This window comes from Peromyscus leucopus, chromosome 13 (assembly GCF_004664715.2).
Source record: "Peromyscus leucopus breed LL Stock chromosome 13, UCI_PerLeu_2.1, whole genome shotgun sequence".
In the NCBI taxonomy this organism is placed as follows: domain Eukaryota; kingdom Metazoa; phylum Chordata; class Mammalia; order Rodentia; family Cricetidae; genus Peromyscus; species Peromyscus leucopus.
The window spans coordinates 13,188,260-13,201,311 of NC_051074.1; the positions used below are offsets into that span (position 1 = coordinate 13,188,260).

Genomic DNA, 13,052 nt, shown 5'->3' on the forward strand with positions numbered 1-13,052 from the left:
TTTTTTACTAGGCTGTTGGTATTATGTTTCTACCAGTATTGCAATCTCTGGCTAGCTGAAAGATTGGTCATTGAGATTCCCAGTAACTGGAATGCCCAGGGTCTCTGGCTGTAACTCATCTACTCTAAATCAAGTCAGATTTCCCACCACCCAAACTGCTGATGTTCACTCTCTACCCACTTTCATAGGACTATTATGATAAAAGAAGGGCAGAACACAAAGTGATTCAAATTTTTTTCTGTTCAAACATGAGAGAGAGAGAGAGAGAGAGAGAGAGAGAGAGAGAGAGAGAGAGAGAGAGAGAATGAATATGCTTCTGACCTTGTTGTATAGCTTTGTTTGGTTTACAGGGTGTAGATATATTTGCTCTTATCATTTTGCCCAACTTTGTGGCATAACCACAATTTTGTCAATAAGTCAGTTAAATAAACAAGTAATTGTAGAAAGTAGAAAGAGGAGATTTATTCTATATGGCTACATGGAAAAGAAGAGCAAACAGGCTCAATGACCTCCAGGTGACTTTCTGTTTAAACAGAGAACTTCGAGTTATGAATAACTGAACAGTCCCAGTGAAGGTGGGTACTGCCCGACCTGTCACAATTGTCTGAGCTCCAGTTGAGAGGACCAAACAGATGCCATAACAGGTTGCTGTCTTCTCTCAGAGATCAAGCCTCAATTTCAATTTCCTGAGACTGAACAAGCAGTTTCTGAAAGAGCTGCAAACAAAGGACAATCAATCTCCAACACACTGACAGCAAGGACAAGGAGGCCTGGTAAGTACAGTACTAGGCCAGGGCAGGCCTGAGCCACAATCAGTAAATAACCAAATAAGGACAAAGCCTGGAACTTGTCCAGGCCTGCTCTAAAATGAAAAACTGTAGCCTTGACCAACCCCTGACTAGCCAATTAGAACATACTAATATGTTTGTTACCTGCTTAAGCCAATCATATCTAAAATGACCTAACTTGCTGTGGATGTCTTTCTGTATGCTGTGAATATATGTTGCTCTGATTGGTTGATAAATAAAGCCATTTGGTCTATGGCAAGGCAGCTTAGAGGCAGGCAGAAAATACAAATGGAGAGACAGGAGGAAAGGAGAGGGAGAGAAAATACCAGTGAGCTGCCCAAGGAGCAACATGTAATGGGATGCAAGTAAAGCCACAGAACATACGTCGATATATAGATTGATAGTTATGGGCTGATTTAGGATAGAAGAGCTAGCTGGTGAGAGGTCTGCCATGGCCATAGTTTAAAAATAATATAAGCCTGTGTGTTTATTTGAGACTAAGCAGCTGCAGGATGGCGGGTAGGAGAGATTCTGTGGGATGGGAGAAAACTTTTGGCTACATAATATCTAAAATGACCTAACTGCTCTACAACCTTCCTTGGCTGTGCTTAAAAAAAGCCTACGAGCTCCTCTTAGGGTTGTCACCATTTTGTCTTTATTTAGAATGTTTGGCCCCAGTATACTTGAATCTTTCTCAAGATAATAAACACTCTTGTTGCTTGCATACATGGATGGTGGACTTTTATAGAACTTCTCTAGGGCCCTAACACAGTCAACAAGGTCTGTGATCAAAATCCTTCTCCAAGATAAGCAGGTGTCTGGTGGGGAAGTAGCAATTTCTTGGTGTCCATTTCTTAATCAGTCTAATTACCAAGAAGAGGAGCATTGGTATATCTAATTTCTTTAGAATGTTTTCATTACTTCCAGAATAGTCACAAGGGGATAATCAAATCTGAAGCACTGGCATGGATGCCCAGACCTGTAATCTCAGCATTCACAGAACTGAAGCAGGACTAAGTGCAATCATTCCATTGTTGGTTTCAAAAACGAACAAGAGGGAGGTGCATAAATCAAGAAATATCGACAGTCTGTAGGACACAAGCATGCTAGCTTCCAACAACAGCCCTTAGAGTAAAGACCCTTTAACAGCCTTTTGCTTGTTAGAAATCAGTCCTTGCTACCTGTAGTCCATTCCCTAGCTACCCCTACTCTGAAGGCTAGAACACATAGATCTCTATGGAAGTGGGGAGGGGCCAAGCCTAGACTTTCCCTACATAGCTGCAAGAGAAAAATGTAGCTCCCTTTTTCCTTGGAACAGTGGGCTATGTGCTAGATAGTTTATGTCAAATTGACATTATCTGAAAGGGAACCTCAACTGAGAAAAATGCCTCCATAAATTTGGGTGTAGACCATTTCCACAATTAGTGATTGATGGGATAGAGCTCAGTCCGTTATGGGTGGTTGCATCCCTTGGCTAGATATCCTGGGTTTTATAAGATAGCAAGCTGAGCAAGCCAAGGAGAGCACCCCAGTAGGCAGCACTCTTCCATGGCCTCTGCATCAGCTCCTGGCTCGAGGTTCTTGTTCTGCCTGACTTCCTTCTTTGACAAACTATGATGTGGAAGCATAAGCTGAATAAACCTTTTCCCTGTCTTAGTTAGTGTTTCTATTGCCATGAAGAGACACCATGACCACAGTAACTCTCTTAAAGAATAACATTTAATTCGGTGGTTTTCAATTTTAGAGAGTTTGTCCATTGTTATCATGGTGGGAAATGTGGTGGCATGCAGGCAGACATGGTGCTGTAGACAGAGAGTCCCACATGTTGACTTGCAGGCATGAGACTTGAGTATATATGAAACCTCCAAGCCTGCCTCTACAATGACACATTTTCTCCAACAAGACCACACCTTCTCCAACAAGACCACACCTTCTCCAACAGGACCACACCTTCTCCAACAAGACCACACCTGCTAATAGTGCCACTCTCTTTGGGGGCCTTATTTTTTTTTTTTTCAAACCACCACACTCATGTTGCTTTGGTCTGGTCAAAACACTATGGTGTTTTATCACAGCAATAGTAATCCTAGTTAAGATAGGCTATATCCAATTAAGTCACATTGTATGGAAATTTACTCAAGTCCCCCAAACATATTAAAGTCAAATATTGCCTTTGATCAGGTGACTTTTCTGTAGGCTCTCTCTTTGCTTCTCTCCTTTTGGTTCTCCCAGGGTTCTTCCTCTGGCTGTCTTTCTTTCTCCTTTAATTTCTCTTAATAAGGTTTCTCTCCCTTTGGGGCTCTGTAATGACATATTGCATACCCTAATAAACCTGCCTGAGGATCAGAGGACAGAGCCAGCCACTAGATTAGATATAGCCGCCAGGCAATGGTGGCACACACCTTTAATCCTATCACTCAGGAGGCAGAGACCCATTTGGATCTCTGTGAGTTCAAGGTCACACCGGGCTATATGAGATTGATTCAGTCTAGGAGAGAAAAAGAGCTAGGCAGTAGTGGCACATACCTTTAATCCCAGCCCTTGAGATCTTGTGCCTTTGCTTGAGAAGCACACGTCTTTAATCCCAGGAAGTAATATGGCAGGGCAGAGAAAGGTATATAAGGCATGAGGAAAAAGAAACTCACTCTCTTTAGACTGCGATTTCATAGAATAAGAATTAGTGGCTGGAAACTCTGCTTCTCTGATCACCTTTCACCTTGATATCTGGCTCTGAGTTTTTTTTATTAAAAGACCGCCTAAGATTTTGAACAACAGGGCTCTATCATATTGTCCCTAGTATGATGGGTCCCACCTAATGCTCTTCCATCTCAAGGCTGATTACCTATGGTCAATATTTTCTCTTTCATAATAAAGCTCATTCTGAAGGGAAATTGGTCTTAGCTTTCTTTTCCTTTTTCCTGTTCTTTTTCTTTTCTGAATACTTCTGAAACAAGCTATTGAATAAGTTTGTCACATCTGCCTTTTATTTTAACAGAATTTTTTCATACAATACATTCTGATCATACTTCCCCCCCCTCAACTTCTCCCCAGATCCTCTCCACATCCCTACCCCCCCAACTCCACTCTTTCTTTCTCTCAGTTTAAAAAAAAAACCAAAACAAATGATTAAAAAAGAAACAGAAACACACACATACCCCCACAAAATCAGAAAACAAAAATATTCAAGCAAAAGGTCTTAGTTTCTCTTTCCACCTGCCAATATCTTTTCTCTTTGTCATAACAGTAACCAACAAGTGCACAGTAAGCATAGATCTTATTCCTATCTGGACTTCTCACCCACACAACTGTAAGATATAAATCGATGGTAGTGTGACACGACACTAAGTTTGTTATATCAGCAAAAGAAAAACTAATACTCAAATATAGAAAAAAATAATGTGATATGAATAATGAGAGCCAAGATTTCTTATAGAGAAAGGTTCTATAAATAAGGCAAAGGAAGATCAGAGTGAATTCTATGGCACTATGCTGTCATTGGAAGTATCCATATTCACACACCCACACGCATCAGTGGAAAGAGATGGGGGGCATGCATTGGTATGAAATGCTTGGTTCTTAAGTATCATCTTTCAAAAGTAGGAAACAGGAAACGTTACAGAAGGAAAAGTACAAGAATAATCAGGAACATTTAGTAGCTTTCAGGAAATGATAAAGTTATACAGATATGAAAAATCAGAACAAACCACAGGTACCAACCTGATAATGCCTACATCTATAAAACAACATAAACATTAATAATTCCCAATGTATGTTTACAAAATAATTAGATAACTTTATAAGCAGGATAATTGGTAGCTCTTTTATAAAGTAAAATTCTTTACTCCATAATATACTTAAAAGAAGTGATAGAAATAAGAGATAAATATTAGTAGAAATGTCAATGAGGGAAAAGATTTAAAATGGAGGCCAAAATAGGTTGGGTGAAGGTTTACTAGGAGTTAAGGTAGTAATCTTCATATATCTTTCTAAGAGATGTTTCTTAACAACAACAACAACAAAAAGGGACAAAAAACCCTACAGTAGTCATTGCTGTCAGAAATATATCTTAACCAACTCATCCAAGGACTATCACATACAGACATGTACTTGTGTATACGGTACTCCTGGAAGAACATGACACCATTTCTATGTTAATTTTTCCAAAGATGAAAGATATCCTTATAAATCACAGAATGTATCAGAGAAACCAAAGTTGAAAGATGTTTTTATAAATAAAACAGTTGGCCTGCCCTTTCCCAAACATCAAGGTCCTGTGCCACAGCCAGTCTTCAAGATTACTTACTCCAGTGAGCCTGCCCAGGCTGTGCACATGCTGTTGAGGTTTCCTGCTCATAGCATCAGGCACAGTTGGAGGAATTCTAAGAATCTCTTTCCTCACCTGCTTTAGCAAACCAGGTATAAACCTTTGAGGGTACAATTAAGATGACCAGGTTTGTATAGCCACTTTCATAATTACTTCATAAAAACATTACAGCTTGAGTTTGGTCCCTCTTTCATGGTCCATTGTAGCAGTCACCATGCCACGTCACCAAGCCCTATGCAGAGTCCCACATGCTAAGGAACAGAGTTTTTGTCATAACAACCAAATGAACATATCTTCTTACAAGCAGCTCATCCAATCTCCAGCAAGACTTCAGATGATTAAATTCCAAGTCAACATCTTTATCAGAACCTCTTAACAGTTGGCTTCAGACTAGAACCAGCCAGCAAAACTGATCCTAGGTCCCCAACATATAGAAACTTACAACAATTCACATTTGTTTCAAGGTAACAAAATTTGAAATTAAAGACTCATCAATAGACAAGCAGGAGTGGAATAAAAGGGAAGAATTAAAAACTCTTCTTGATTGGAAAGGAGTAATGATCCAGGACAAATAAACAATTAATCATAGATAGGATTTAGAGAACATAAAGACCATTAATGTCTAACATGATTTCTTTCCAAGAACTGTACTGGGCATTTTGATAAACCAAGATGAAATGTTACTTTTGCAATTAGCAGAAAATTCACATCTACAAAAGTATGCACAAAACCTTATGTATTATTCTTGAATTTTTCAAACATGTAAATTATGGTGTAAGATAATTCTCCTAGTATGGTAATGAATGCAATTTTTATTGAATTATATATACTTACTAAGATACAAAGTCACTGGATTGTATTCACCAAGTTCAAAAGCACATTGATTTCCTTTTACCATTCACAAAACGTGTTTAGGTTCATAAATAAAGATAAGTTGTCTTTCAAAGACTATCTGGCTCATGTTATAGTTTGGATTTGGAATGTCCTTGAAGTATTTGATTGCAAGTTGGGGGCCATTCCTGGAAGGTGGTTGAAACTAAGAAATTAGAGGAAGTCAGTCATTGTGGGCATGCCCTTGAAGGGTGTACTTGTATACCACCTGTTCTACTCTCTTTTTCTGCCTTCTAGCCATTATGAGGAAAGCAATTTGGCCCCCAACCATTATGCTCTGACTCACCATAACCTCAGCAACAATGCAGCCAAATGGCCATGGACTAAACCTTTAAGACTGTAAGTCAAATATGTCTTTTCTTTGAAGTTATTTTTTCTAAGATATTGTGCATGATCGTCATCCTTGATTGTCATTCTGATGGCATTTAGAATCACCATGGGAACAAATATCCAGTCATGTCTGTAAGGAATAATCCAGATCAGGTTAATGGAGGTGGGAGGCTCTACCTTAAATCTGGGCAGTACCATTTCAGGGGCTGGGGTCCTAGACTGAATAAAAAAGAGAAAGCATACTGAGCACAAGCACCTCTTTGCTTCCTGACATGATGTCACGTGACCAGCAGCTTCATGGCCCTGCTGCTGGGTCTTCTGTGCCATGATAGACTATAATCGCACACTGGGAGCCAAAGTACATCTTTTCTCCCTTTACTTGCTTTAGTTGTCTGACTTTTTGTCTCAGCAATGAAAAACCCAAGATAATCAAACACTTAAAACAATGTAATACAAATAGTGTGATTTAATAAAAGTTACATGTAGTAATTATTCACAGAGTTGTTTGTGACGAAGAAAATAGGTCTATATTTTATTTATATCTTCCTTCAATTTACATAGCAAAGTCAAATATATACAATTTTCTCATGTGTATGAATTTTATATTTCTATTTTATGCAGTTAAGAAAATTAAAATGTTACAAATTTTAAGACATGTTCAGATATGTACAAAATTACAGCAGATCCACCTGCAAGTTATTTTAAAATAATTATAAGCTGTGGCAAATATATATTATGGAAATGTATTCTAAAAGCAGCATTCTGACACATATAATCTGCATGAATTTACAAGTAGAAACAATGAAGATTACAGTAGTGTATTTACCCTCTTACGAATGGAGGTATCCTTTCTAAATTGTATGTGCAAGTACCAAAATTATTGGTTCCCTTTAAACATTTTCATTTGCAAGTTTATTAAAAAAAATATAAAAGGAATACTTCAAAACTGAGTATGCTGAAGACAACATCAGTTTGATGAACACTTCATTATGGTTGCCAACTGTCTATTGACCTGTTTGTCAGACTATTTCTATGTTTAGGATTTTTTTTTTCCTTCTCTCTAAGTGGCAGGACACTCATCTGTATGTATGGATAGTTTGCTTTCTTCCTTGTTCTTGTTTCATGTTTCTACCACTGCACTTCTCAAGTATGCCATTATGTTATGGCTTCCCACTGGATTCCATGCTTCCACACACGGGCTGAAGAAAGTCTATTGCCCTTGGCCACAGTGGAGGCGGTATTTAAAATGTGCCTGGTAGATGGGGATGAATATGCTCACCTGAGGTATCATGTGTATTTCCCTGTCTTTCTTGTGTTGTCCCTTGAGTGGACAGAAATTGTCTGCTTCCCAAATTCCTGAATTTGGGCTGTATTTTTTAAGTGGATTTTTGGTTCGTAAATGTTCCTGAGTTAAGTAGGTCTAGACCTCTGTTTCCTGAGACTGCACCTTTTATTTCATATTCAAGGTGCTTCCAAGTTTAACTCCTACCTCATCCCTCCTTCTTGAATTTAAGCTTGTAAGCGATATTAGGTTCTGAAGTCCTTGACCACACAGATTACACTAGACACAGCAACATAAATTCTGCGATTTCTAGTGCTTCTGACTCTGACTTTCTTCCTGGTCTTTTCTTTGGACTTGCGTTGTCCTGATGGGGAACCTGATACACGGAGTTTATGAAGAACTAAAGGGGGGTAGGGAGTGGCTGGCTGATTGGGAACCTGATAACAAACCTTATTAAACAGCAGCTTGAATTTGCAAAAACAATTCAAATATTATCACCCTTAGTTTTGAGTGGATCTTTTTAGCACCAAGTATCAAATTCAGACCTTGCACTCAGCTACATCCTTAGCCCTTCAATACTTTTCTTAATTAGAAATAGTATTCACAAGAATAAGTTATTTTTCCTGATGCTAAATGACTGATCACCTCAGTACTTTATGTAAATTTGTCAGGAACCCACACAGATGGGATTTTGTTCCTATGACGTCAAGCATATAAAATACTTGTGCTTCCAGTAAATGCATTATTGAATTTAAACTTTTACTTAAATAACAACATCTAATGCCTGTTAAATGAAACTCTATTTTGGTTACTATAAGTAATGTGCTAAGTGATTAATTTGAAAACTAAAATTTGAAGCATGCAATACATAAGCATTTTATGATACATAAGGCATTGTGACATGACTTTGCCATGTCTAGGTGGTAGTTTTTTATTACTGGACCTGTTTTGTTCCTCTGAAAATATGTAATTAAATAATACTATCACAGAATCATAAGTTTTAGTGTTAAAATTCAACAATATTAATGACTCACCTCCTAGAAATCTTATTCTGAATTGAAAATATATGTAGTCAATGCTGATATTTCTGAGGTGGCAGGGTGCTGGAACACAAACAAGATAACTATCCTACATTCTACCAGTTCGGTAACTTACTATGGAAATAGATGGCAGAAAAGGAGATGTAAAAACAAATTACATTGTAAAGCTGCCTTGAATTTCATGAGTTTTAAATAACCAGCTCCAAAAATCAAATAAATTTGATTAGCTTAATTTTTTTGTTGTTGTTGTTGTAAAATTCTCAAATTCAAACTACTGATAGTGAACATTAAAATGTAACTACTTATAGAAAGAATTTAAAAACATATCAGTGTGAGCCAGTAGTGGTGACATACACTTATGACCCCAATACTTGAGATGTATTGCCAAGAGGATCAGGGATCAAAGGTCATCTTTGGCTACCTGAGTTCCTGGGCATCTGGGGATATGTGAGGCCCTGTCTTACAAAAACCAAAACAAACAAAAACTGATGTTTTGAGTTTGTGCACATATATTTTTTTAGTGTAAACTTTCAATTACTGGTTGCTGGTCAATATTCTTGTTACTCCTTGATGACTTCACAGCTAGAAAATGGGAGCAAATAAGAATTTTTTCGGTGTGGATTGTGGCTTTTGGTGAGCTTGAAAGGCACAGGCCTGGGTTTTTTGTTTGTTTTGTTTTGTTTGTCTGCATTATAACAAAAATAGGAATCTGTACCTAGGAAACAAACACCCGCAATTGTAGAACATGGGTTTTTAAGTGGTGGTCTACACAGACTAGACAATGGTGCCTTGGCATGGTGTGTTCTTACAACCTCTTTTCCTTTTTCATTCTTCATTTTCTGCTTTGTTGAAGTCCTCTTCTATCGAAATAGTAGACACAACTACATTCTGACTCTGAAACGACACCTCTGTGCCTGGCGGTGGTGGTTTATAGAGGACAACTGCAAGTCCATTGAAGAACATGGTGATGATTTTACAAGTAACACCTAGATACAAAATAAAAAGACAGTCATGCAATTGGACCGTTAGGAAAGACTGTTTCCACTGAGTGATTCTTCACAGATAGAAACTTCCAATAGTGAATAATTATAAGGAATAAAAATTCTATATTTTCAAATTTTAATCCACAAGAGAGACTGAGTATGGTAGCATACACCTGTAATCACAACATGTGGATAGCAGAAGCAAGAGTTTCACATTTGAGGCCAACCAGGGTTTCACAAGGAATTTCTGGGCACCTTAAAACAGAGCAAGACTCCATCTCAAATTAATAATAACAATAATTTAGAATTATTTTATTAAAATATGTAAATGTATATAAATAAAATATACGATATAACAATTATTATTTTCTTGAGTATAATTATAAAATTAATGCTGTGTATTATGTAAGAGACAGTAAATCCTTAACTTACATTTCTTTGCCCATATTTGTTTTTCTTTTTGAGAAGCTATTTTGCTATGTGGCCCAGACTAGCATCAAACCCATGATCATGTGATCTCAGCTTCATGGGACCTGGAAATATATACGTGCACCACCACCACACCCAGGCTCTGTGCTCCATTTCTGAGTTTGTGAACATATACTATATTTAAGGGGGAAAAAGTAATCAAGAATCAAGAATAAATGAAATAAAATATCTCACCTTCCTTGGATTTGAATAAAGTGAAGAACTTTCATGTCAAAAATGGAAAATAATATTAAAAATAAGAAGGCTGTAGAGTTCCTAGGAGATGGCCTGGATATGAATGCATCCATATTTAATACTCAAATTTGTTCTATCGTATCACCTAAAATGTGATCTATTCAGATTTATCACATAAATTCTGATGTGATTTCAAATAATTCTTCATTTGTCACAACTACATAAAGATAAATTAGTTTTCACCATAGTATCAGCATTACTAAGTGTCAGTATGGAAAATGATCTCACAGTATAGTTATTCTAATAGTGGAATTCCCATTGTTAATCATGCCTATCTACAAGAAAACATCTGAAAATTAGGAATTCTCCTTGATCTATCTAAGCCTTATAATTTATCAAAAGATCACTGACATATTCAACTACCACAATGCTTGGTTGTTGATTTATGCTTGAAATGTAAAGTTATAAATCTTTTTTTTTCTCTAAATTAATCTCTAAATATTTTAATACAATTGCAATATTTCTCCCTCCCCTTTATTCCCTCTAAACCCTCCCATACAACCCTTCTTAGCATCTTTTAAATTCATGGCTTTTTTTATTAATTGTTATTAAATGTGTATGAACATATGCATAAATATTCCTAATTACAACCTTCCTGGCCTGTATAACGTTACCTGTATGCATGTTTTCAAGGCTGACCATTTGGTATTGGATAACCAGTTGGGGGCTCTTCCCTGGGAAAGATTACCCTGCTCTTAATACTGCTCAGTTGCCTGTAGTTCTTCATGTAGGCTTGAGACCTAGCCATAAGCTAAACATTTATCCTTATGCCCACAGTTAAGTGTAGTGTTCACCCCTCATCAAGGAAACGTTATGAATAAGAAGAATAAAAATAATTTGGAGTAATAGGCAAAACTGATGAGATTAATTTTATCCAGACCAGCTAATGTTTGCTCTCATTGTGAGTTTACATATTTATTATTTATTTATTTAGTAGATATTGTGTTTCTGTAATTATGAATTCAGATGGTACACTCTGGTCTACATATAGAGTAAAAAATGTGTTTTGACATGTGTTAAAATGATAGCAATGAAAATCAAGTGACACATATGTGACATATATATATATATATATACACACACACATATACATACATATGTGTGCTTGAGAGAAAGAGAGAGCAGTGTCTCATTTTCAGCCCAAGTTGACCTGAAACTCACTGTGCAGCCTAGGTTAAGCTCAATTCATACCTATCATCCGGGCTCAGGTCCCCGTGTACTTGGATCACAGCTGTGTACAATCATGTCCATCTAAGAGTTCTCTATATTTAAATATTGCAATTTCTTACATTGCTATGAAATGTTTAACTGTCAAAATGTAACATACACGATGTATACTATATTTTCTTAATCTTATCTCTAATTTATCATTTAACCAAGAAGATATAGACTACCATCAACAAAATGAATTAAGGATCATGGTAAAACACTTCTTGCAGCTGCAGGACACTCCCCTACTAAGGCTTTAGATAGTTTTCAGAACCCAGACACTTAAGAGTAAAATCATTCCTCAGGGTTTTCCAAATACTTTTTTATCTTTTGTGTTTATTTTCCCAAACATTTAAGAGAAATTGTTCTAAAAAAAAAAAGCACATGATATGTAATATACAGAAAGTGAAAATTTTATTTTATACCTAAGAAGACTGAATGAAAATTGCAGAGGCCATTCACAACTTCTGATATTATGCTGCTTAACTGCTTTCAGCCTCAGCATTGCAGGATTGCCCCACAGAATATCCTGAACATCATACCAAAACTAGACCGTAAATCGCTAACCACATGATTCACATTAGTCTACTCTAAAGTTACCAAGATGTCAACTTACTTATGGCTACCAGCATATGGGCCATCCTGATGTTATCATAAATCCAACAAGCTCCTTTTATTCCACATTCATTGACATCCCACAGAACACATGTGCTGTCTATTGTGACACCAAATATAATTGGTCCAGGTATTGTGCCTAGAAGAATTAACAACAAAATGAAAATAAGTGAAGATTATAGCTTATAATCATAGGTTTTAATATGTATAGCTATACATATATTTACATAATGCAAATAGGCTTTACTCTATCCACCTGCACATTAGCCAATTCATTCATAAGTCAAAGTGATAAAAAATTTGTCAACATATTTTAAAGAATTATATATTTCTAACCAATTCACAAAAGTACTTTAATAGAAAACATTAGCACTATGGCCCGTGAGAGGCTCAGTGGGGAAGAGCACTTGCTTCCCGGTCTGGCAATCTCACAAACATGCACTAAATAAATGTTAAAAAACAAAACAAAACAAAAAAAAACTAAAGACAATTTTACTCTTATACTGGGTTAGCACTTAGAAAAAAATTTTGATATTGATTTTATCTGATACAAAAACTATAAGTAGTAATAAGGTATCATGTAATGTTTGAGAATCTTTAAATTCAGGCAAATACAGTTACATCCACAAACTACTTATTATTTGCAGCAAAAGCTTTCAAAAACCCATTTCCCTAGCTTTTTAAAATGTTAATTTAGTAAATATTTTAGTTTACCACTTTCATTAGGTAACAATTGAATCCATCTCTCAATTTGGCTATGATAGATTTAGAAAATAAGAATAAAAACTTTTGGTACACAAGAAGCTGATAAAGTACTATATGTATTGCCTGTACAATTTGTGCCTATTTATATACACACCAATGTAG

General features: G+C 36.5%; 1 protein-coding gene across 1 annotated transcript in view; it reads right to left on the minus strand.

Moving 5' to 3' along the window:
- Nucleotides 1-5,542: 5,542 nt before the first annotated feature.
- Nucleotides 5,543-13,052, minus strand: part of Slco4c1 (solute carrier organic anion transporter family member 4C1) — a 57,106-nt gene continuing 49,596 nt past the window's right edge. The window contains exons 12-13 of the mRNA XM_028879085.2: nt 12,187-12,324; nt 5,543-9,641 (exon numbers count right to left, since the gene is read on the minus strand). Coding sequence (XP_028734918.1) covers nt 9,481-9,641; nt 12,187-12,324 — 299 coding nt within the window. The 3' untranslated portion in view covers nt 5,543-9,480. The remainder of the gene's footprint in view (nt 9,642-12,186; nt 12,325-13,052) is intronic.